Source organism: Oncorhynchus masou, chromosome 17 (genome assembly GCF_036934945.1).
Source record: "Oncorhynchus masou masou isolate Uvic2021 chromosome 17, UVic_Omas_1.1, whole genome shotgun sequence".
Classification (NCBI taxonomy): domain Eukaryota; kingdom Metazoa; phylum Chordata; class Actinopteri; order Salmoniformes; family Salmonidae; genus Oncorhynchus; species Oncorhynchus masou.
The window spans coordinates 42592227-42619491 of NC_088228.1; the positions used below are offsets into that span (position 1 = coordinate 42592227).

The 27265-nt window shown below is 40.8% G+C and overlaps 1 protein-coding gene across 3 annotated transcripts; it reads right to left on the reverse strand.

The window, feature by feature from the left end:
- Positions 1 to 509: 509 nt before the first annotated feature.
- LOC135559072 (cold-inducible RNA-binding protein B-like) lies at positions 510 to 4218 on the reverse strand. 3 transcript variants are annotated; one of them, XR_010458430.1, is made up of 7 exons: positions 4114 to 4218; positions 3281 to 3390; positions 3092 to 3198; positions 2701 to 2845; positions 2361 to 2532; positions 1719 to 1784; positions 510 to 1367 (listed from the first exon to the last, which is right to left on the reverse strand). XR_010458430.1 is itself a non-coding variant. In XM_064993433.1 (7 exons), the coding sequence occupies exons 2-6, from the start codon at positions 3378 to 3380 to the stop codon at positions 1720 to 1722; spliced, it is 558 nt and encodes a 185-aa protein (XP_064849505.1). In that variant the 5' UTR covers positions 3381 to 3390; positions 4114 to 4218; the 3' UTR covers positions 510 to 1367; position 1719. The 3 variants fall into 3 exon arrangements, 2 of the variants coding, with proteins under 2 accessions (XP_064849505.1, XP_064849503.1); XM_064993433.1 differs by having other exon boundaries at positions 1719 to 1780; positions 2728 to 2845; XM_064993431.1 differs by having other exon boundaries at positions 1719 to 1780.
- Positions 4219 to 27265: the final 23047 nt, after the last annotated feature.

Here is a 27265-nt window from a genome sequence, read left to right on the forward strand (position 1 = left end):
ACTGTTTGACAAACTTTTGAAACAAAGTCATACTGAACTGCCAATTTGGAAACTGCCATTGACTACAACTAGAGGATATTATGACCAGTTACCAACCACTGCTGTGCCCTGCGGTGGCAAGCCAGCAGAAAATGAGAACAATACTTCAGTGAAATTTTGCTTTGAGGAAACTGGAAAAGTGCATTGACTATACTTTACCAGTACCCCACTCACTGTTAATAACCACTTAAAGGCAAACACCACACTTAAGTCAGTGGCAACATAAGCCACCAGAGAAGCATCACTTAAACAGGCCCAAGACTAGACAAATACTGGAACCATGTCACTTCCTATGAATCTCTGTAAAATTTCAAAGTTCTTGTTCTCACTTTTGGAAAGTTTAAACCATAGAAATTAGCTCTAAAGCCCCACATAAGGGAAACAAGCCAACGCTATGAAGATAAACTATTATAAATCACTGACAATAAACCAGCCAATTCCCCCATAAGCATGTTCAAGGCACAAGAAAGTATTTTCAACAAATCGTTTTAATAGGCTCCATGAAGCCAAAATTGACAAAATAATCTTCAATGTTGATGATACAAAGAACAGAAAGTACAAAATCGTTCCCAGGTGGAATACTATTGGGCAAGAGCAGTAACGTTGATCTGTGTGTTCAGTCCATTATAACAAGCACATTTAAAATGCAGGCATTGAGCAGAGCAAAATAACAAAACACCGTGAGCAGACTGTAGCATGCTGCAATTTGCAACTTCATGAACAGTTTTACCAGTCTGAAAGGAATTCACTCTGTTTGGAAACTGAACATACAGGACCCTCAGCTATTTTAAGAACCTCAATTGTATAGATAAAGGTTGTCAAAGGAATCATTTTATTTCTCGCTCAGTTTAAAACTTGGCAGGAGGTAGGTCGGACATTGTCGTTTAAAACAAAGGAAAACAGGAAGGTAAACTAGCCTCGTTGATATCCACAATACTCATATCAAGGATTTAAATGGAGATGTCAGTGCTGATAGGGACAAGGAGTAGAATGTAAAGAACAGTGGGCGGTTATATACAAACAGCCATGTGAAGCAACCTTTTGGTTTTTACAGCACCAACAAGTCAGACATTATGCTTTATCAATGGAACTAAATGCCATAAGAGCAAATGGAGATGCATCCTTTAGAGATCATTAACTTTTTAAACATGGTTTGTAAATTAATGGCCAAAACTCATGGCTAAATTTAAAGACGCTCGAGCTACTTAAACACAGAATAGGACTACAAAAATCAGGTCAACATGTGGACAAATTTCTTGAGGAGCTTTTTAAATACAGCCAGCCAAGGGATGATCTTGAATCAGGGGTGGATTTTTACTCGTGTGCAGCTGAGGACAAGAATTGGGCACACAGGTAAAGACACTGAGTTTAGGAAACAAGTTTCACGAACATTTGAGCTTGATAACATCCCCACTTGCCCACTAAACCAGGGTTCTCCCAAAAATATTCCTAGAGAGCTACCCCCTGTAGGATCACTCCAACCACTTGTAACTAAACCGACTCAGCCAGCTAAATATGAGAATCGGGTGTGCTAGATTAGGGTTGGAGCAGAACTACATCTCATCCTAAACTATTCAGCCGCAACCTAGTAGAAGGCTCAAGTCCAGAACCTTGGAATGAGGAAGTGGCCTAACGCAGCCTAGGCCTATGAAGAAACAAACAAATACATGAGCACATACCTTAACTGTCGTAGCTGTCTCTATAGGAACCCCCAGAGCGGTCCCCGTAGCCTCCCTGGCCCCTAACATTGGAAGGGAAAAAATATAGGTAAGGTCCCTGCTCATTAGTGCTTTGGGGTCAGTTTGGTTCCAGCACAATTGTTAATAAATAACCACTGTTTGAATTATTTTCAACATGAAATGCCATTAGCATAAAAAAAACATTTCCAAAGTCAAATATTCAATTGCCAAAACATTCCATTGTTTGGCAGGTTCACATTGTCTAGACAATAGAAAGTCACTATGAAATAAGATGTACACAATGACGTGATTATCATGTCCATGCCCCAACAATAGATGGTCCCAGAAATATATATCGGGCTTATTTTTGGGCAGACTTTAGCAGGCATGAAACCTCTTAAACCCCTTCTGCTGAGATGGGGGGTACCAAGCTGAAAACTTGCAGAAAGAAAACCTCAACTCCCTTCAACCCAGCATCCCCCAGTTCTTGACATCAAGAAGGGGCACGGTGGGCTCAAACACCTGAGCTAAATGGAATTTATAACATCAGTAAATCGTTCACCACTACAGTTCACTGTAAAGGATGCAAGAGGGGAATGTCCACAAACACCAATTTAGGAAATGTGTAATCAGACGCCTCACCTATTGTCTCTGTATCCTCCGCCACCAGAAGAATACCCTCCACCGCCGCCGCTCCTGTATCCACCGCCACCCCCGTAACTCCGGTCTCCACCCCCATAGCTGCGGTCTCCTCCTCCACCACCATAGCTCCTCTCACCATATCCCCTGTCACCGCCACCATATCCTCCACCACCTGGGAACAAACACCGCAAGACTTCAAAAGCAAACTCACGGCTAAAGCAAACTCACACTAAAATGTAACTACGGCTAAGAGGGAGGGCAAGACAAAACGCTAATGGATGATGGGGAGCACACCATCTTGCAGATTGCCTGCCCATACCTCGCGAGTAAACTCGCCCACCTCTTCCTCTCCCCCCTCCATAGCCACCTCCACCACCATATCCGCCACCGCCTCTGGAACCTCTGAATCCTCCGCCACCTCCACCTCCTGAGCGACCGCCACCCTTGCCGGCTTCATCCACACGAATGGTTCTGCCATCGACAGACTGCAAGAGACAGGAGAGTTACTCAGCACGGGCCATAAACACGTGACTTTTCATAATGGGATAACGATTTAACAGGATTAATAAATTACCTGGCTAACTTCGATATGATAAAACCAGAAATAACTTGATGGTTCATTAAGCTACACCTAGATGTATTCTTAGTAATCTAGTCAGTTATGTCATTAAGGTTATTAAAACAAAAGCAACTCCGATAATTGGTAAATATAAGTAATGATAACGATATACCTTGCCGTTCATTCCCTCCAATGCGTCCTTCGCATCCTCGGCATTATCGTACTTTACGAAGCCGAATCCACGAGACCTTCCCGTTTCTTTGTCCCTGATGACATCAACTGTGCGAGAGAAACATAAAATTAATATTTATGGAAGTAGCCAGCGATCACTTAGCAAATGAAATACAGGTCTAGAACGCACCTTTTGCGATGTTTCCATACTTGGCGAAAGCTTCCGCCAGAGACTCCTCTGTGGTGTCGAAGCTCAGGCCTCCGACGAACAGTTTTCCTTCGTCGGACATGATTCTGTGTCTGCAAGGGATCAATCCGGGTCAAGTAGAAACACCTTTTAACATTGTGATACTTGCAGCTAGGAGTTGTAAACGTAGGTCACGCCGTGTGCGGGAGCGGTTGTCCGACATATTGCGCACAGAATTAGCCAGATAGCTAGCGGTAGGCCAACCAAGGTGCGGTAGTTAGCTAGCTGTACATAGTTAATCCAATTCAGGCAAATAACAATTTTAATGTTATTTGACATAACGTGTTAAGGTTTGGACAACAGACTAAGCTCACTGAATGAGTCTGGCTAAATGCGTGTTGGGGGGAAAAAGCAGGCCAAGAATGTAAGCGCCATTTTGCACCACGTTGGCCTGCTTCGCCACTTGGTGCTAAGCTAACTGGCTAAAGGCGGATGCAGAAATCGTTACAATGAAGTTGATCACTAGCGTAGTTAAATACGGTTCATTATATATTTGTAAGAGAGTGAAACCCCCGCCGTGTGTTTGACAGATGTTAATATAGCCCGTATAAAATGTTCACAGGTCAAGTAAACTGGTTAAGTAAACTGGCAAATTGCTGCGTGTGAAGATATCTAACATTAGCTGTAGTAGCTAACAGCTAAAGCCGCATTCCAACCATGTTTATTCACAATAACTCAAGTCTTGTCATTTACACATTAACTACTACTTAGAATACTTAAATAATAATATGACGAAATTGTATAGTCAGATAAACACGACCTTGTATAAAATGTACCTTTGACAGACCGAGTGAGAAGAGCTGGTGCTTGAAGAGGCTCGTCGTCGCAAGATAAATGGAAGGTGGTGCTCTGTGGAGAGTGCTGGCTAAATAGGAGGAGGGCGTCATCTTGTCTTATTTGAATATGGACACGTCTTTTTGGCGGTAACATTCTGTTGGAAATGTCCTGATCAAACGAATTGATCAAATTATAACAGCTATTCAATAATATATGAGTTTGCTATTTATCAATTAAGCAGACACTAGTTTTATTTCGGCAACTTTTCAAAACATTTGTACTGGAAGTGGAAAAGAGACAAATAATGATTGTGTCCATGTATCTATCCCACAGTCCACATTTTCTGCAAGCATGGCACTCTTTCTGCATATAGCACTTAAAAGCTTTTTTAGTTGTCTCCATGTGTGTGATGGGGATTTAGCCTACAGAAGACAATATACAAAATTCAGACATTTAAATCTCTGTCTTGCCTACTCTGAGATACTCTATATCACCTTCTTTATACTGCCTTTTTGAGAGGGAAAATTACATTGGAAAGATGAAGAGATCGATCAGTGGCGACCCGTCATTCAGGGCATGTGGGCTTGCTTGTTTTGCATGTTATTTTGGCATTAATACGTGTCACATATAAGTTTGCAAACATTGTAAAAAAAAAAAAATGTAATCATTGAGTTAGTAAAGCTGCATAAAAACTATTTTTTTGCTTTCTTGCATATGTTAGCTCCAAAATGCAGGTGTTTCAGCCTAGCTCAATGCTTTCTGTGGTGGTGGGGCAGCCAGCAGAAAATATGGAGTGTAGGGGATGGTAATGTTCTCTAGTTGCACTGTGATTGGCTCAGTGTTCAGTCACTCATGGGAACACTATGTCACCGCCAAATCTACGGGAAGAGCTTGAAAATTCAAGCCCCTTGGGTGCTGCCATAGAGTTACATTAGAAGTGCCCATCCAAGAAGGCTCAAGGTCATTGGCCACAGATAAAATAATGTCAAATCACATTGTATCTACAGTTGCTTTGATTGGACTGATCATGTCAACATAATACTTTCAAAATCTTAGCTAGCAGTCAAGTAGACAATGTCCTGGCAAATCCTTTTTAATCCTCGTCATATGAAGAGAAATAATGAAGATAAATTATAGATAAAACGTATCAATGCTCATCGACCATTGGACATAAACATTGCACAACAAGTTGGAAAACACAAATTCAACAATGAGTGGTTTGGAAGGAATCAGTGGCTAACTGCAAGCTTGGCAAAACAATCACTAGCCTGCTATTCAGTGGAGTGGGTGTGTGGTCCCAAGTCTGTGTTTAAGGGTATCTTTTCCATGCTTAAAATTATAAACATTCAACATTGGCCATGCTGTCAATCCAGCATGATTTCTGCCACGCACAAAACAACTGTTAACTCTGGAACTGGGAAATCTGACTTCACTGAGTTCAAGACAACTGGGAACTCAGGAAAAACGAGTTCCGACTGGGAAAATAAGTTTTGAACGGTCATTGAACTTGGAATTGTAAGTCGGGAACTCAGGCCTCTTTCTAGAGCTACGACGTGAAGATTACCGACGTCATCATGATTCAACTTTGTTTCTTTCAGAGTTCGAAGTTGTCTTGATAGCACCATAAATCCAGATATTTACAGACTTTGATGACAAAATTTGCCCACGAAGGACCTCCGTGCCACCTCCTGTTCAAGTGAGCACAGCACAACAGGTGAGTCCAAAAATGTCTTGTATGTTGCTGCATAAATGATGTAATATGGGAGGGAGATATGTATCCTGTCATTTAGAAAGTAATACTAAGTGTATGTTGTGTAGTAAGCTGTTTGTAGACTATTCCCTCTTAATTTCACCTACTGTTCTGACTTGGTGATGCACATGTAGCCTATAACCTAGAGAAATGTAATCATTGAATATTGTAAGAGCTTTCATTGTCTGCTTATATGCCTCCTTTATTTATTCTATGGTTCTGACTTGGTGTACAGGGATAATTCTGTCACTGTACGTTTCCAAAGTGCTGAACAAATAGTGATAATGACTATGTCCGTCCTAGCTCGCTCATTAATGTTTTTAATTGAAATTACGTATTGCCTCGTATTCGCTTGTTGTCCCCTTATGGTATAGTTTGTACATCTCAATTGTCAGTATGAAATCACATTTGCAAGTTAGCTGATATGGCTATGTTTTTTAAAGGCAGTAAATGAGGCTGCCAGACCAGGCTCCCCTGATAGCCAGGTGTTGCAGTGGTAAGGTGTTGGGACTGCTGTTGGGACTCTGCTGTTGGGACTCTGCTGATATAGGCCCTAACAGTTTGTGGGCATCGTTTGTCACCGTTATAGTGCAATTAATGTATTATTTTTTATTTCTCCTTTATTTAACCAGGTAGGCTAGTTGAGAACAAGTTCTCATTTGCAACTGCGACCTGGCCAAGATAAAGCATAGCAGTGTGAACAGACAACAACACAGTTATACATGGAGTAAACAATAAACAAGTCAATAACATAATTTTTTTCTACTATCTATCTACATTGTGTGCAAAAGGCATGAGGAGGTAGGCAATACATAGGCCATAGGAGTGAATAATTACAATTTAGCAGATTTACACTGGAGTGATAAATGATCAGATGAACATGTGCAGGTAGAGATACTGGTGTGCAAAAGAGCAGAAAAGTAAATAAAATAAAATAAACAGTATGGGGATGAGGTAGGTAAATTGGGTGGGCTATCGTGTTAGTGTAGTGCCTTTGCTTGCATGCATCTCAAATTAGTTTATTTTGTTTGCCCCACCAAGATTTACATGCTAAAAAATGCAACTGGAAGAGAGTTGGTTTTGTTTGGAAGTGTGCAAGGTTCTACGCTCCACCAGGGAAGGTTGGTCCCTTCAGGTTTCATGACTGTACTTTGGATACATGTCCCAACAGGGGTGACACATCTACCCCTCCCATCTAGAACAACATTGAAGGGACCATCCCCCACATCACTGAATACAATGAGAGACACCCTGGGGTGGATGGCTGTCCCATTCACAGTCAACTCTTGATTGTGTGAATGGAAATGAGACAATGCTGTCCACCTGGCCAAGATATCAGCATTTACATTAACAACAAAACCTCTACAGAATATACAGAATATACAGTAAATGTAAAGCTGTTGGGGTTAAGGGAAGGCTATAGGTGGAACATGAGGGACAGTGTTCAAATGGTAGCAAAATCGTCAATTACAAAGCAGGTCCTGAAATGTTGAAGTATTTAAATCTATTTTAATTATCTATCGAATCCTTTACATGTGGAATGTGGAACTTTTCCATTCCTTTGTCTTTTCACAAAGTATATGATCAAAAGTGTTACTCTTAAATATCCCAAATAGTGCAACAGGGCCATCTGCTGGCAGACAGTATGAAAAGATGTAGTTTTCTTGGTCCTGAGATGTCCTCAACCTTTCTTTATCTTCCTCCTCCCCCTTCCTGTATGGCTTCTAGTTTTCTTGGTCCTGAGATGTCCTCAACCTTTCTTTATCTTCCTCCTCCCCCTTCCTGTATGGCTTCTAGTTTTCTTGGTGCTGAGATGTCCTCAACCTTTCTTTATCTTCCTCCTCCCTCCCCCTTCCTGTATGGCTTCTAGTTTTCTTGGTGCTGAGATGTCCTCAACCTTTCTTTATCTTCCTCCTCCCCCTTCCTGTATGGCTTCTAGTTTTCTTGGTCCTGAGATGTCCTCAACCTTTCTTTATCTTCCTCCTCCCCCTTCCTGTATGGCTTCTAGTTTTCTTGGTCCTGAGATGTCCTCAACCTTTCTTTAACTTCCTCCTCCCCCTTCCTGTATGGCTTCTAGTTTTCTTGGTCCTGAGATGTCCTCAACCTTTCTTTAACTTCCTCCTCCCCCTTCCTGTATGGCTTCTAGTTTTCTTGGTCCTGAGATGTCCTCAACCTTTCTCTATCTTCCTCCTCCCTCCCCCTTCCTGTATGGCTTCTAGTTTTACATGTACATTTTTCTTTTTTAATTCTCTGTTATAACATAATAACGTTGTATTTAAAATAATTGCCAAATGTTATCCTCACCCATCCGAATTAGCTATTTGATGAGGAAACGGTTTACTGGGACCAGAAGAGCAATGAGATACAATATAAATATTCTATTTCATGTGGCTGAGGGACAAACAAATACAAACTCAATCATTTTGAGTCAATGGTGTGATGATAAAGTCCAATCCTGATGGAAATCTGCTTCCATATTTATAAAGTGTCTCAGAGTAGAAGTGCTGATCTAGGATCAGGTCCCCGCTGTTCATATAATTTTATTCTGGATCAGTATATTATGAATACTGGTCTACATTCTTCAGATCTATCCAGAGACATTAAATGCATCACAAACATATCCACTGTTTATTGAATCAAATATAAAATCTAAATGTAATTGTATTTGTCACATGCTTCGTAGACAGCAGGTGTAGACTAACAGTGGGGTATTGTCGCTTTCCAGCCAGACTCTTCAGCCATCAGACATCATCGTAGGGAGGTAACCTAAGCTCATCATGCAACAACCAAAGGATCAAGGTAAAACCCCAACCTTCCTTCAGCATCCAGATGTAGAGGGCTGCCCATAGAACGCCCTGGGGACTAGGTCACGGTGCTCAAGCTCTAGAGACTCTAGGTAATCAAACCTGACATCAGCTAGTGCTGAAGCTGCAATGTCACAACGCATGAGTTCCACGCATTCAAGTCACTCTAACCTGTCATCAGCTAGTGCTGCAGCCACTAAGGCTTGTCCTAATGCAGAGGCAGCACGCGCACTGGCTTCCTATACTATACTTGAAGAGGATATCATTAGAGAACAAACCTGCATAGAAGAAGAGCAGCAAAGGGTCACGACTGAAGCAGCTGCCCTGGCAGCGAGAAGGAAAGCAGAGGTGAACGTCCATTTGCATGTTCTCAAACAGGTGAAAGCTGCTAGTGCAGCCATAGCGGAAGCTGAAGTTCTGGAAGCAGCCGCCGAAGATGAAAACATGGAGTCACATCGTCTGATAGAAACACAGACCTCTCAGCACAGCTCAATGCATCAGTGAGTATGTACAATCGCACACAACCATGTACACTGCTCCATCTCATCATGACCCAAGGTCATTGGAGGTCCATTCAGCAGAGGTCAACGTTTACACAGCCAGATGCTACAAAACTGAACCAGTCCTCCGATTTGGCAAACAAAGTGGTCAGGAGCACAGAGGTCTACCTGTCAGTCCTTCAGGTAACCAGCAGAACATATTCCCCCCTCTCCAGAACACCATTAAAAGCTACAGAAGAGAGATCATGTCTGGAGGAGAACAACTCCACAACATTGGGCCATCCAACCAAGCTCACCTGCCGTCTCCTCAGCCACAACCACGGCCTGTAACTGCCTTCAGAGAGGATCCACCTGATTCATCAGATGTAACGAAATACCTGATACGTCGTGAAATGGTGCGTTCCGGCCTACTGAAGTTTGATAACCTTCCAGAAAACTACTGGGCCTGGAAAACATCCTTTCTTAGCAACAACCAATATCTAAATCTGATAGCCAGAGAAGAGCTGGACCTACTCTCCAAATAGCTTGGACCCGTGTCATCTGAGCAGGCCCGAGAGGATCAGATCGGTGCACGTCCACAACGCAACAGCAAGGCTGACGATGGTTTGGCAGAGACTTGAAGACTTTCCGAATAAGTGCTTCTAGAGCTGGAGGCAGCTAAAGCTAGTGGACACGTGCCAGGCCTCTCGTATTTGGACACATCTTGCGGTGTCAATACAATCACAAGAGAAGCTTCCCTACAGCCTACAAGAAAGATGGATCTCACAAGCATCAAAATACAAGGAAGATCATCGGGTTGAATTCCCACCGTTCTCCTTCTTCGCCAGTCTTATTGTCAACCAAGCGAGGACCCGCAATGATCCAAGCTTCACCTTCCTAAACACAGGAGGTTAAAGATCCACAAAGACTGAAAAATCACCAGAGAAGCACAACAGAGAACACAGAACTCCAGTGTCCGTACAGAAGACAGGCGTTTCATCCGTCTAAAGCTAACCAGGCTCATCCCTCAGGAAAGACATTTGAGGACCTAAAGAAGCAGAGTTCATTACACAACAAGCCTCACCCTCTGAGAAAATGCTGCAGCTTCAGGAGCAAGACACTTCACATAACAACCTTGACCACTGCTATCAAGGTGTCCCAAGAATTAGACAATACCTTCACATAACAACCTTGACCACTGCTATCAAAGTGTCCCAAGAATTAGACAATGCCTTCACATAACAACCCTGACCACTGCTATCAAGGTGTCCCAAGAATTAGACAATGCCTTCACATAACAACCCTGAACACTGCTATCAAGGTGTCCCAAGAATTAGACAATACCTTCACATAACAACCCTGACCACTGCTATCAAGGTGTCCCTAGAATTAGACAATGCCTTCACATAACAACCCTGACCACTGCTATCAAGGTGTCCCAAGAATTAGACAATACCTTCACATAACAACCCTGACCACTGCTATCAAGGTGTCCCAAGAATTAGACAATGCCTTCACATAACAACCCTGACCACTGCTATCAAGGTGTCCCAAGAATTAGACAATGCCTTCACATAACAACCCTGACCACTGCTATCAAGGTGTCCCAAGAATTAGACAATGCCTTCACATAACAACCCTGACCACTGCTATCAAGGTGTCCCAAGAATTAGACAATGCCTTCACATAACAACCCTGACCACTGCTATCAAGGTGTCCCAAGAATTAGACAATGCCTTCACATAACAACCCTGACCACTGCTATCAAGGTGTCCCAAGAATTAGACAATGCCTTCACATAACAACCCTGACCACTGCTATCAAGGTGTCCCAAGAATTAGACAATGCCTTCACATAACAACCCTGACCACTGCTATCAAGGTGTCCCAAGAATTAGACAATGCCTTCACATAACAACCCTGACCACTGCTATCAAGGTGTCCCAAGAATTAGACAATGCCTTCACATAACAACCCTGACCACTGCTATCAAGGTGTCCCAAGAATTAGACAATGCCTTCACATAACAACCCTGACCACTGCTATCAAGGTGTCCCAAGAATTAGACAATGCCTTCACATAACAACCCTGACCACTGCTATCAAGGTGTCCCAAGAATTAGACAATGCCTTCACATAACAACCCTGACCACTGCTATCAAGGTGTCCCAAGAATTAGACAATGCCTTCACATAACAACCCTGACCACTGCTATCAAGGTGTCCCAAGAATTAGACAATGCCTTCACATAACAACCCTGACCACTGCTATCAAGGTGTCCCAAGAATTAGACAATGCCTTCACATAACAACCTTACCAGATTTACAGATCCTATATCCACATTTTTATGTCGAGAGAGTAGGCTTCAATATGCACAAATAAGTAAAAAAACATTTTTATAAATTCCTAACTTTGTGGTACAACTGTTTATTAGAAACAATAAATACGTAGCAAAATCAGGAGCCCATGTTGTATTATAGCCATATAGAGTTAAAGTTTGTGTCTGAGCTGCTGTCTTGCTGTAATCGGGATATTTCCAACGAACCTTTACTTGGTGATACTTTCTTCGTTATTCGTTCGAAACGTTCCAGTGTTTATGTAGGAAATGCCTGGAGTAGCGCACTTCTGTGTCTAGTTGCAAGTGGAACTAAAAAAAAGAGAGAATATTCAGAAAATTATTATATCCACGTTTTGCATAGATTGAGAAACGCCTCTTGCACGTGTATAGATCTTTGTTTTGGACGCACTGTGTGACATGCTGTCAGCCGTGGCCATGTCGCATAGAAACGACTAGTTCCTGCAAAGATGTTGGGAAATGCAAGATGTCTGGCAGCTAAAACCGGGAGGCCACCTCTCACTCTGTGCAAAAAGTGGATTTAATATGTTTCTGAATATTCTCAGATTTTTGGAGTACCACCAGCAACTGGACACTGACGTTTATAAGAGACAAGTTTCTTCCAAATCAAGAACAAAGAAAGTATCGTCAAGAAAAATGCCGGTATGGAAGTACAGAGTACATTATTTCATACCCCATTACAAACTGTAGCTGGTTGAATTAGTGGTCTGAAGGGGAGACAGGCTTTTTGTCAACCAGGATCACTTCTCCACTGGAGACCACAGCAGTCTGTATAGTCTTCCTCTGAGCAGCAGCAACATCTCTCCCTGAAAAACACCACGGAAACAGATAAGAACAGAACCTGGGTCACATTCACAATAACAAAGCATCTGAACATAGACGTGTTGATCTCGGATCAGTTGTCTGTTAAATCATAACGATTAAGATTATGGACAGGGAGGATCTGATTGGAGATCAGCACTCCTACTCTGAGACACTTCAAATATGGGCCATGGTGCCCAAGCAAGGCCTTTATAAAGGGAGAACCACTACCTACTTTGCCTGTTGCATTTCGGTTCACAGGAGACCCCTGGAGTAGGGTAGCACACAGAGGTACTACAGTGGATGAAAATCTGTAGAGAGAGTACAGAATAAAAGAAGTTAGTGAAAAGTAAATAGCATATCAAATGAAGTTTCTATTATAAAAAAGCCAGCCAATTACCCGCTCTTTCTGGGGAGACAGAGTGTGATCCACAAAGGTGAACATCTCGAGGGTAAAGCGTTTGTAGTGGTTGGGGTACAGAAGGCCAGAGGAACGTTCCACAGGGACCATGGTGGTCAGGTAATTATCATTGGGGTAGGAACAACTGGAAAGAGAGAGAGGAGTAATAGATAGTTCATGTTGCAAAATCCAACCCTTCTGGTCTCTGAGTCTGTAGTTGTGGTCCCTGAGGAGTCTGTTGCTGTGGCCACTGGGACTCTGGTCTCTGGGGAGTCTGTTGCTGTGGCCACTGGGACTCTGGTCTCTGGGGAGTCTGTTGCTGTGGTCCCTGGGACTCTGGTCTCTGGGGAGTCTGTTGCTGTGGCCTCTGGGGCTCTGGTCTCTGGGGAGTCTGCAGCTGTGGCCTCTGGGGCTCTGGTCTCTGGGGAGTCTGCAGCTGTGGCCCCTGGGGCTCTGGTCTCAGGGGAGTCTGCAGCTGTGGCCACTGGGGCTGCCTAGGCGTGGAGGTTGTAATTTGGGGATGGGGGTTGTTGTATGGAGGAAACCTCTAGTTAGGATGTGCATCAGCATAACATGCGAACACTACCAACAACACAAACCCAAAGGAACACCACCTCACTGCCATACCTGCTCAATAAGATACAAGCTATCTTCATTAAGACACAATACTGCCTATACTGCCTAATACAGATTTATACCTGATTGAGTATGATAGAAACTGCCTCCTGTAACCAAAATCAACCCCTTTCCAACCCTGTGAAATAATCTTATTGTCTAGAGTCCGTGGACGTATACTGAAATAGCCCCTAGTCGTCTCAGTGGATAAAATAACACAATGCTGAACACAGCTTCCACAGCCTGAGAGGTACGGTTTAATAGATCACTATGTGTGTCCGTGTTCCTGTGTGTCCTTCAGCGATGAGCTCATGCTGATTACTATCATCAGTGAACGAGACAAATGTGGAATCATTCCAAATACGCCACCTTGAGTCTATGTCTGTAGACTGAATAATATGTGAATAATGTGGGTTACAGAGACTCTGAATATGTTATGCATTATGCCAATGACACACAACCTAAATACAGTATTTCTTGGTCGACTCATGTCAACGTCTCTGCGCATTAGTGGCGGAGTAGCCTAAATAAATACAACAGATAGGCCTAATTATAAGAACGGTAATGAAGGAAATACAAAATGCTGGGCAAATCATTATCCAGAGCTCGTGGCTGAGCGCAGTGGAGGCTCCTCAGAGGAGGAAGGGGAGGACCATACTCTTCAGTGAATTTCATAAAAATAGTGAAACATTTAAAAAGTTATCAGTTTTAGATAAAACTATAATCAATATATTCACGTCACCAAATAATTGATTAAAACACACTGTTTTGTAATGAAGGTCTACAGTAGCATCAACAGCTCTCTGTGGGGTAGCACCATGGTGGAGCCGGAGGACAGCTAGTTTCTTCCTCCTCTGGGTACATTGACTTCAATACAAAACCTAGGAGGCTCATGGTTCTCACCCCCTTCCATAGACTTACACAGTTTTATTTTATACCTTTATTTTACTAGGCAAGTCAGTTAAAGAAAAAATTCTTATTTTCAATGACAGCCTAGGAACAATGGGTTAACTGCTTTGTTCAGGGGCAGAACAACATATTTTTACCTTGTCAGCTCAGGGATTCGATCTTGTAACCTTTACGGTTACTAGTCCAACACTCTAACCACTAGGCTATCTGCCACAGTAATTATAACAACTTCCGGAGGATGTCCTCCAGCCTATCAGAGCTCTTGCAGCATGAACTGACACTTTGTGTGTAAGACAGTTACATGACCTACAGCAAGATTAAGCAGGTTAATCTTTCTGACATTTTCGCACCACTAAACCCCTATTGATTTAGAACCACAAGTCGCAAAGAAATCAGGAGCTGCCTTCACTATTCCAGCACCATTTCAACATCACCTCTGCTTAGTCTACTTCAGTGACAACTAAAAGATACTAAAAATAATTTGTCCAATCATCACAAACTAAATATGATGTGGCTGTCAATGGTTCTGATTTCATGCACGCAAGTAGAAAAACATGTTGACTCATCCAAAGTGTAGAGAATTGCCAATGTCACCCTCTCTTTCATTCTGTCATACAGTACACACTTTTATTCTAAGTTGTCTTAAACAAATCTTCTGTGAAACAAAAGTGTACACTTTACACAGATGTTTTTTGACTTATGAAAACAGTAACATGTCAAATATAGTTCAAATGCTACAAAATCTGTTAGTTATGTTATTTAATGTCTTTAGCTTTAAGTGGGGATGATTATCATGTATTCCTGGCCATGATGAAAAAGGATGTGAACTATTTCATGTCTTTAGCTTTAAGTGGGGATGATTATCATGTATTCCTCCTAACCATGATGAAAAAGGATGTGAACTATTTCATGTCTTTAGCTTTAAGTGGGGATGATTATCATGTATTCCTCCTAACCATGATGAAAAAGGATGTGAACTATTTCATGTCTTTAGCTTTAAGTGGGGATGATTATCATGTATTCCTCCTAACCATGATGAAAAAGGATGTGAACTATTTCATGTCTTTAGCTTTAAGTGGGGATGATTATCATGTATTCCTCCTAACCATGATGAAAAAGGATGTGAACTATTTCATGTCTTTAGCTTTAAGTGGGGATGATTATCATGTATTCCTAACCATGGTGAAAAAGGATGTGAACTATTTCATGTCTTTAGCTTTAAGTGGGGATGATTATCATATATTCCTCCTAACCATGATGAAAAAGGATGTGAACTATTTAATATCTTTAGCTTTAAGTGGGGATGATTATCATGTATTCCTCCTAACCAAGATGAAACAGGATGTGAACTATTTCATGTCTTTAGCTTTAAGTGGGGATGATTATCATGTATTCCTCCTAACCATGATGAAAAAGGATGTGAACTATTTCATGTCTTTAGCTTTAAGTGGGGATGATTATCATGTATTCCTCCTAACCATGATGAAAAAGGATGTGAACTATTTCATGTCTTTAGCTTTAAGTGGGGATGATTATCATGTATTCCTAACCATGATGAAAAAGGATGTGAACTATTTAATGTCTTTAGCTTTAAGTGGGGATGATTATCATGTATTCCTAACCATGATGAAAAAGGATGTGAACTATTTAATGTCTTTAGCTTTAAGTGGGGATGATTATCATGTATTCCTAACCATGATGAAAAAGGATGTGAACTATTTCATGTCTTTAGCTTTAAGTGGGGATGATTATCATGTATTCCTAACCATGATGAAAAAGGATGTGAACTATTTCATGTCTTTAGCTTTAAGTGGGGATGATTATCATGTATTCCTCCTAACCATGATGAAAAAGGATGTGAACTATTTCATGTCTTTAGCTTTAAGTGGGGATGATTATCATCTATTCCTAACCATGATGAAAAAGGATGTGAACTATTTCATGTCTTTAGCTTTAAGTGGGGATGATTATCATGTATTCCTCCTAACCATGATGAAAAAGGATGTGAACTATTTCATGTCTTTAGCTTTAAGTGGGGATGATTATCATGTATTCCTCCTAACCATGATGAAACAGGATGTGAACTATTTCATGTCTTTAGCTTTAAGTGGGGATGATTATCATGTATTCCTCCTAACCATGATGAAAAAGGATGTGAACTATTTCATGTCTTTAGCTTTAAGTGGGGATGATTATCATGTATTCCTCCTAACCACGATGAAAAAGGATGTGAACTATTTCATGTCTTTAGCTTTAAGTGGGGATGATTATCATGTATTCCTAACCATGATGAAAAAGGATGTGAACTATTTCATGTCTTTAGCTTTAAGTGGGGATGATTATCATGTATTCCTCCTAACCATGATGAAAAAGGATGTGAACTATTTCATGTCTTTAGCTTTAAGTGGGGATGATTATCATGTATTCCTCCTAACCATGATGAAAAAGGATGTGAACTATTTCATGTCTTTAGCTTTAAGTGGGGATGATTATCATATATTCCTAACCATGATGAAAAAGGATGTGAACTATTTCATGTCTTTAGCTTTGATGAAAAAGCTGGACAAGCTTTTCCAAAATCGTGAACAATTACGTTGCTGGGTGCTTCTATCCTTAAGCCATACCCAGGGTCTACATGCAGGACGTATGATCTATCCATGGAGTGAAAGCTTCCGGAACGTGGAATGGGTGGGATATCTAGCGAGCAAGAGAGCCTGTCTCGACGACGGGGAATTGGAGACGGATGGATGTCAGGGCTGACCCTGTAGCCGGCCCCTTTATCTGTAAGAAAGGAATAGTCAGAAGAATTGTAGTAATTATAGCATGTTTTAAAAGGTCTGTATTACATTTTTAGAATTAAATAAAGGGTTTTAAAAATGTATCTCACCTTTAACGCCTGGAATATCACGCTCCCTCTCTCCCTGGATGTCTGAGACAAGCGGGCGTGCATGTGTGTGTGTTTCAAAAACAATGGGTTTTTCGAGGTTGTGTGTCTGCATAGTGTGTTTGGAACCAGGTAGGCACTTTTGTGTCATTAACACACAAGCCTTTCAAATTCTAATTTATTTCCACCCCCTAAAGGATGTGGGGGCTCAAAAGTCAAAACCCACAGCCACAATAAAAACGGTCTAACGGTTCATTATGCATACTGGGTGTCCCCAAAAACAGCAGGCGCTATATCCCCCCGAGGATGTAGGAAGCAAAAGGCATCGCCGCCATTCCTGCATATAACAGGTCTCGACTGCCCCCCCAGGTGTGCTTTTTACAGAAAAACAATGCTTATTTTATAAACAATCCCTTTACTATCAGTTAATTTTTGCATAGAGGATGTCGCCCAAAAAACACTGCACTTCCCCTCATGTTCTGTAAATTCATTCCATGCTCTGTGCCAGTCAGGACAGAATGCTACGGCTTTCTAGGTGTGAAGGAGAGTCGGACCAAAATGCGGCGTGTAGATTGCAATCCATGTTTAATAAACAAACGTAAAACATGAATCACTTACAAACACTACAAAACAAAGAACATAACGAAAACCGAAACAGCCTATACTGGTGTAAACAAACACAGAACAAGGACATCAGGGCACTAAGGACAATCACCCACGAAACACTCAAAGAATATGGCTGCCTAAATATGGTTCCCAATCAGAGACAACGATAAACACCTGCCTCTGATTGAGAACCACTTCAGACAGCCATAGACTTAACTAGAACCATAGACTTAACTAGAACAACCCACTAAGCTACAATCCCAATGCAAACACACCACATACAAAAACCCATGCCACACCCTGGCCTGACCAAATAAGTGAAGACAAACACAAAATACTTCAACCAGGGCGTGACAGAACACCCCCCCCCCCCAAGGTACGGACTCCTGGACGCACACCAAAAACTATAGGGGGGGGGTCTGGGTGGGCGTCTGTCCATGGTGGCGGCTCCGGCGCGGGACGTGGACCCCACTCTATCAAAGTCTTAGTCCCTCCTCCTCGCGTCCTTGGATAGTCCACCCTCGCCGCCGACCATGGCCTAGTAGTCCTCACCCAGAACCCCACTGGACTGAGGGGCAGCTCAGGACTGAGGGGCAGCTCGGGCCTGAGGGGTAGCTCGGGACTGAGGGGTAGCTCGGGACTGAGAGGAAGCTCAGCACTGAGAAGAAGCTCAGCACTGAGAGGAAGCTCAGCACTGAGAGGAAGCTCAGCACTGAGAGGAAGCTCAGGCAGGTAGTTGGATCTGGCAGATCCTGGCTGGCTGGCGATTCTGGCAGATCCTGGCTGGCTGGCGATTCTTGCAGATCCTGGCTAACTGGCGGATCTGGAAGAGTCTGGCTGACTGGCAGATCTGGAAGAGTCTCGCTGACTGGCGGATCTGGAAGAGTCTGGCTGACTGGCAGATCTGGAAGAGTCTCGCTGACTGGCGGATCCTGGCTGACTGGCGGATCTGGAAGAGTCTGGCTGACTGGCGGATCTGGAAGAGTCTGGCTGACTCGCAGATCTGGAAGAGTCTGGCTGACTGGCAGACCTGGAAGAGTCTGGCTGACTGGCGGATCTGGAAGAGTCTGGCTGACTGGCGGATCTGGAAGAGTCTGGCTGACTGGCGGATCCTGACTGACTGGCGGACCTGGAAGAGTCTGGCTGACTGGCGGATCCTGGCAGACTGACGGATCTGGCTGCTCAATGCTGACTGGCGGCTCTGGCTGCTCCATGCTGACTGGCGGCTCTGGCTGCTCCATGCTGACTGGCGGCTCTGGCTGCTCCATGCTGACTGGTGGCTCTGGCTGCTCCATGCTGACTGGCGGCTCTGGCTGCTCCATGATGACTGACGGCTCTGGCTGCTCCATGCAGACTGGCAGCTCTGGCGGCTTCTTGCAGATTGGCAGCTCTGGCGGCTTCTTGCAGACTGGCAGCTCTGACGGCTCCTTGCAGACTGGCAGCTCCTTGCAGACTGGCAGCTCTAGCTGCTCCATGCATACTGACAGCTCTGGCTGCTCCATGCAGACCGGCAGCTCTGGCTGCTCCATGCAGACTGACAGCTCCTTGCAGACTGACAGCTCTAGCTGCTCCATGCATACCGGCAGCTCTGACTGCTCCATGCAGACTGGCAGCTCTGGCTGCTCCATGCACGCTGGCAGCTCTGGCTGCGCTGAACAGGCAGGAGACTCAGGCAGCGCTATAGAGGCGGAAGGCTCTGGCAGCGCTGGACAGGCGGGAGACTCCGGCAGCACTGGACAGGCGGGAGACTCCGGCAGCGCAGGAGAGGAGGAAGGCTCTGGCAGCGCTGGACAGGCGGGAGACTCCGGCAGCGCAGGAGAGGAGGAAGGCTCTGGCAGCGCTGGACAGGCGGGAGACTCCGGCAGCGCAGGAGAGGAGGAAGGCTCCGGCAGCGCTGGAGAGGCGAGGCGCACTGTAGGCCTGATGCGTGGTGCTGGCACTGGTGGTATTGGGCCGAGGACACGCACAGGAAGCCTGGTGCGGGGAGCTGCCACCGGAGGGCTGGTGTGTGGAGGTGGCACAGGATGGGCTAGACCGTGAAGGCGTACTGGAGATTTTGAGAGCAGGGCTGGCACAGGACGTGCAAGGCTAGGGAGGTGCACAGGAGGCCTGGTGCATGAGGCTGGCACCATCTTCACCAGCCGACTAACACGCACCTCAGGACGAGTATGGAGCGCTGACCCAGGTGCCATCAAATCCCAGACACGCTCCGTCGGGCGAATTCCATGCTTAAAGCACCAACACAGCAATTCCCTCATTTCTCTCTCCTCCAATTTCCCCATTAACTCCTTCACAGTCTCTGCGTCGCTCACCTCCAACACCGGCTCTGGTTCTGGTCTCCTCCTTGGCTCCTCACGATAAACAGGGGGAGTTGGCTCAGGTCTGACTCCTGACTCTGCCACACTCTCCCTGAGCCCCCCCCCAAGACATTTTTGGGGCCGACTCTCGGGCTTCCTTCCACGCTGCCATGCTTGCTTCTCCAACTCCATTCTTCTATAACCCTTTTCGCACTGCTCCAGCGAATCCCAGGCGGGCTCTGGCACTCTCTCTGGGTCGACCGCCCACCTGTCTATTTCCTCCCAAGTCGTATACGCCAGACATTGCTGCCTCTCCTGCTGTTGCTGCTGCTGCTGCTGCTGCTGCCTCTGTTGCTTCTCATGCTGCTCCTGCCTGTTGACACGCCGCTTGGTCCTGTTGTGGTGGGTGATTCTGTTACGGCTTTCTTGGTGTGAAGGAGAGTCGGACCAAAATGCGGCGTGTAGATTGCGATCCATGTTTAATAAACAAACGTAAAACACGAATCAATTACAAACATTACAAAACAAAGAACGCAACGAAAACCGAAACAGCCTATACTGGTGTAAATAAACACAGAACAAGGACATCAGGACACTAAGGACAATCACCCACGAAACACTCAAAGAATATGGTTCCCAATCAGAGACAACGATAAACACCTGCCTCTGATTGAGAACCACTTCAGACAGCCATAGACTTAACTAGAACACCCCACTAAGCTACAATCCCAATACAAACACACCACATACAAAAACCCATGCCACACCCTGGCCTGACCAAATAAATGAAGACAAACACAAAATACTTCAACCAGGGCGTGACACAGAGGTCCTGATGAAAACTCTTTTCCTGCGTTTCTGCAAGCCTATACATATGGATCATTTTGAAGGCTATTAATATAATTGATTTTGCGGAGCGTTAGGTATTTTCTGGGATTTGTTTGGATATTACGAAAATAATGTCCTGTTGGGAACTATCTCTCTCTCTCTCTAATATTAAACCGGTGTTATATACATTTTTACAGATATTCGAAAACGGGTGGACATTTATTCTTCTTAACAATTGCACATATTTTTATAAGTTAAAATGTATATATTTCATATAAATATATAAAATATATATAATATATAAATTATTTGGATAATTCAAAACCTACAGTGGGGCAAAAAAGTATTTAGTCAGCCACGAATTGTGCAAGTTTTCCCACTTAAAAAGATAAGAGAGGCCTGTAATTTTGATCATAGGTACACTTCAACTATGACAGAGGAAATGAGAAAAAAAATCCAGAAAATCACATTGTAGGAGTTTTAATGAATTTATTTTCAAATTATGTTGGAAAATAAGTATTTAGTCACCTACAAACCCACAAGATTTCTGGCTCTCACAGACCTGTAACTTCTTCTTTAAGAGGCTCCTCTGTCCTCCACTCGTTACCTGTATTAATGGCACCTGTTTGAACTTGTTATCAGTATAAAAGACACCTGTCCACAACCTCAAACAGTCACACTCCAAACTCCACTATGGCCAAAACCAAAGAGCTGTCAAAGGACACCAGAAACAAAATTGTAGACCTGCACCAGGCTGGGAAGACTGAATCTGCAATAGGTAAGCAGCTTGGTTTGAAGAAATTAACTGTGGGAGCAATTATTAGGAAATGAAAGACATACAAGACCACTGATAATCTCCCTCGATCTGGGGCTCCACGCAAAATCTCACCCCGTGGGGTCAAAATGATCACAAGAACAGTGAGCAAAAATCCCAGAACCACACGGGGGGACCTAGTGAATGACTTGCAGAGAGCTGGGACCAAAGTAACAAAGCCTACCATCAGTAACACACTACGCCGCCAGGGACTCAAATTCTGCAGTGCCAGACGTGTCCCCCTGCTTAAGCCAGTACATGTCCAGTCCCGTCTGAAGTTTGCTAGAGAGCATTTGGATGATCCAGAAGAAGATTGGGAGAATGTCATATGGTCAGATGAAACCAAAATATAACTTTTTGGTAAAAACTCAACTCGTCATGTTTGGAGGACAAAGAATGCTGAGTTGCATCCAAAGAACACCATACCTACTGTGAAGCATGGGGGTGGAAACATCATGCTTTGGGGCTGTTTTTCTGCAAAGGGACCAGTGCGACTGATCCGTGTAAAGGAAAGAATGAATGGGCCCATGTATCGTGAGATTTTGAGTGAAAACCTCCTTCCATCAGCAAGGGCATTGAAGATGAAACCACGCTTGGGTCTTTCAGCATGACAATGATCACAAACACACCGCCCGGGCAACGAAGGAGTGGCTTCGTAAGAAGCATTTCAAGGTCCTGGAGTGGCCTAGCCAATCTCCAGATCTCAACCCAAGTTGAAAGTCTGTGTTGCCCAGCAACAGCCCCAAAACATCACTGCTCTAGAGGAGATCTGCATGGAGGAATGGGCCAAAATACCAGCAACAGTGTGTGAAAACCTTGTGAAGACTTACAGAAAACATTTGACCTCTGTCATTGCCAACAAGGGTATATAACAAAGTATTGAGATAAACTTTTGTTATTGACCAAATACTTATTTTCCACCATAATTTGCAAATAAATTCATAAAAAGTCCTACAATGTGATTTTCTGAATGATTACAGGCCTCTCATCTTTTTAAGCGGGAGAACTTAATACTTTTTTGCCCCACTGTATCTACAGTTTTTTTTCCTCCTGTATTGAACACAGATTATCCCGTCTTCAATTTTATCGAGTATTTACGTTAAAAAATACCTAAAGTTGTATTACAAAAGTAGTTTGAAATGTTTAGGCAAAGTTTACAGGTAAGATATTTTTTTTTTAGATATTTTGTAGTCACGTTGCGCAAGTTGGAACCGATGTTTTTCTGGATCAAACGCATTTGTGATGTTTATGGAACATATTGGAGTGCCAACAAATATGCTTCTCTCTCTTTGTTTACTATGGTGCTATCCTCAGATAATAGCATCGTTTGCTTTCGCCGAAAAGCCTTTTTGAAATCTGACATGTTGGCTGGATTCACAACAAGTGTAGCTTTAATTTGCTATCTTGCATGTGTGATTTCATGAAAGTTTGATTTTTATAGTAATTTATTTGAATTTGGCGCTCTGCATTTAGCGTCCCACATATCCCAGAGAGGTTTTAAAAGCAGTAAATGAGGCTGAATGAACGTTTTGCTGCCAGACAAGGCCCCACTGATAGCCAGGTGTAGAGGTAGTAAGGATTCACTCCATGGTGTTGAAAAGAAAGCTCTGCTGTTGAGACAGCTTTATGTTGGCCCGACAGTTTGTGGGCACAGTTTGTCACCGGTATAGTGCAATTAATGTATTGTTTAGTGTTGTGTTGTGTTGTGGCTTTGCTGGCATGCATCTAAAAAAAACGTTGTTTCTCCCACCAAGATATACATGCTAAAATCACCACTGGCTCTAGCCAAGAGCTGGCAGATACAGTGCGGTTAGGCTGTGCTGGTAGGCTAGTCTACATGATGAGATTATTATGGATTAGAGCAAGAATATTTTTATTTGTCAATAAAAACGATGGTTATTAGATCGGTATGATGGTTATTATATTGATATGATGGTTATTATATTGGTATGATGGTTATTATATTGATATGATGGTTATTATATCGGTATGATGGTTATTATAGTGGTATGATGGTTATTGTATCGGTATGATTGTTATTATATTGATATGATGGTTATTACATTGATATGATGGTTATTATATTGATATGATGGTTATTATATTGGTATGATGGTTATTATATTGGTATGATAGTTATTATATTGGTATGATGGTTATTATATTGATATGATGGTTATTATATTGGTATGATGGTTATTATATTGATATGATGGTTATTATATTGATATGATGGTTATTATATTGATATGATGGTTATTATATTGGTATGATGGTTATTATATTGGTATGATGGTTATTAAATTGGTATGGTGGTTATTATATTGGTATGGTGGTTATTATATTGGTATGGTGGTTATTATATCGGTATGATTGTTATTATATTGATCTGATGGTTATTATATTGATATGATGGTTATTATATTGGTATGATGGTTATTATATTGGTATGATGGTTATTATATTGGTATGATGGATATTATATTGGTAAGATGGTTATTATATTGGTATGATGGTTATTATATTGGTATGGTGGTTATTATATTGGTATGATGGTTATTATATTGGTATGATGGTTATTATATTGATATAATGGTTATTATAGTGGTATGATGGTTATTATATTGGTATGATAGTTATTATATTGGTATAATGGTTATTATATTGATATGATGGTTATTATATTGATATGATGGTTATGATGGTTATTATATTGATATGATGGTTATTGTATTGGTATGATGGTTATTATATTGGTATGATGGTTATTATATTGGTATGATGGTTATTATATTGGTATGATGGTTATTATATTGGTATGATGGTTATTATATTGGTATGATGGTTATTATATTGATATAATGGTTATTATATTGTTAGGATGGTTATTAGATTGGTATGATGGTTATTATATTGAAATGATGATTATTAGATTGGTATGGTGGTTATTAGATTGGTATGATGGTTATTAGATTGAATTGATGGTTATTAGATTGGTATGGTGGTTATTAGATTGGTATGATGGTTATTATATTGGTATGATGGATATTATTTTGATCTGATGGTTATTATATTGATATGATGGTTATTATATCGGTATGATGGTTATTATATTGGTATGATGGTTATTATATTGGTATGATGGTTATTATATTGATATAATGGTTATTATAGTGGTATGATGGTTATTATATCGGTATGATTGTTATTATATTGATATGATGGTTATTATATCGGTATGATTGTTATTATATTGATCTGATGGTTATTATATTGATATGATGGTTATTATATTGGTATGATGGTTATTATATTGGTATGATGGTTATTATATTGGTATGATGGATATTATATTGGTAAGATGGTTATTATATTGGTATGATGGTTATTATATTGGTATGATGGTTATTATATTGGTATGGTGGTTATTATATTGGTATGATGGTTATTATATTGGTATGATGGTTATTATATTGATATAATGGTTATTATAGTGGTATGATGGTTATTATATTGGTATGATAGTTATTATATTGGTATAATGGTTATTATATTGATATGATGGTTATTATATTGATATGATGGTTATGATGGTTATTATATTGATATGATGGTTATTGTATTGGTATGATGGTTATTATATTGGTATGATGGTTATTATATTGGTATGATGGTTATTATATTGGTATGATGGTTATTATATTGGTATGATGGTTATTATATTGGTATGATGGTTATTATATTGGTATGATGGTTATTATATTGGTATGATGGTTATTATATTGATATAATGGTTATTATATTGTTAGGATGGTTATTAGATTGGTATGATGGTTATTATATTGAAATGATGATTATTAGATTGGTATGGTGGTTATTAGATTGGTATGATGGTTATTAGATTGAATTGATGGTTATTAGATTGGTATGGTGGTTATTAGATTGGTATGATGGTTATTATATTGGTATGATGGATATTATTTTGATCTGATGGTTATTATATTGATATGATGGTTATTATATCGGTATGATGGTTATTATATTGGTATGATGGTTATTGATATGATGGTGATTATATTGATATGATGGTTATTATATTGATATGATGGTTATGATGGTTATTATATTGATATGATAGTTATTATATTGATATGATGGTTATTGTATCGGTATGATTGTTATTATATTGGTATGATGGTTATTATATTGGTATGATGGTTATTATATTGATATGATGGTTATTATATTGATATGATGGTTATTATATTGATATGATGGTTATTATATTGGTATGATGGTTATTAAATTGGTATGGTGGTTATTATATTGGTATGGTGGTTATTATATTGGTATGATGGTTATTATATTGGTATGATGGTTATTATATTGGTATGATGGTTATTATATTGATATGATGGTTATTATATTGATATGATGGTTATTATATTGATATGATGGTTATTATATTGGTATGATGGTTATTAAATTGGTATGGTGGTTATTATATTGGTATGGTGGTTATTATATTGGTATGATGGTTATTATATTGGTATGGTGGTTATTATATTGGTATGATGGTTATTATATTGGTATGATGGTTATTATATTGGTATGATGGTTATTATATTGGTATGATGGTTATTATAGTGGTATGATGGTTATTATATTGGTATGATAGTTATTATATTGATATGATGGTTATTATATTGATATGATGGTTATGATGGTTATTATATTGGTATGATAGTTATTATATTGATATAATGGTTATTATATTGATATGATGGTTATTATATTGATATGATGGTTATGATGGTTATTATATTGATATGATAGTTATTATATTGATATGATGGTTATGATGGTTATTATATTGGTATGATAGTTATTATATTGATATAATGGTTATTATATTGATATGATGGTTATTATATTGATATGATGGTTATGATGGTTATTATATTGATATGATAGTTATTATATTGATATGATGGTTATGATGGTTATTATATTGGTATGATAGTTATTATATTGATATAATGGTTATTATATTGATATGATGGTTATTATATTGATATGATGGTTATGATAGTTATTATATTGATATGATGGTTATTGTATTGATATGATGGCGATTATATTGATATGATGGTTATTATATCGGTATGATTGTTATTATATTGGTATGATGGTTATTATATTGATATGATGGTTATTATATTGATATGATGGTTATTATATTGGTATGATGGTTATTATATTGGTATGATGGATATTATATTGGTATGATGGTTATTATATTGGTATGATGGTTATTATATTGGTATGATGGTTATTATATCGGTATGATTGTTATTATATTGGTATGATGGTTATTATATTGATATGATGGTTATTATATTGATATGATGGTTATTATATTGGTATGATGGTTATTATATTGATATGATGGTTATTATATTGATCTGATGGTTATTATATTGATATGATGGTTATTATATTGGTATGATGGTTATTATATTGGTATGATGGTTATTATATTGGTATGATGGATATTATATTGGTATGATGGTTATTATATTGGTATGATGGTTATTATATTGGTATGAT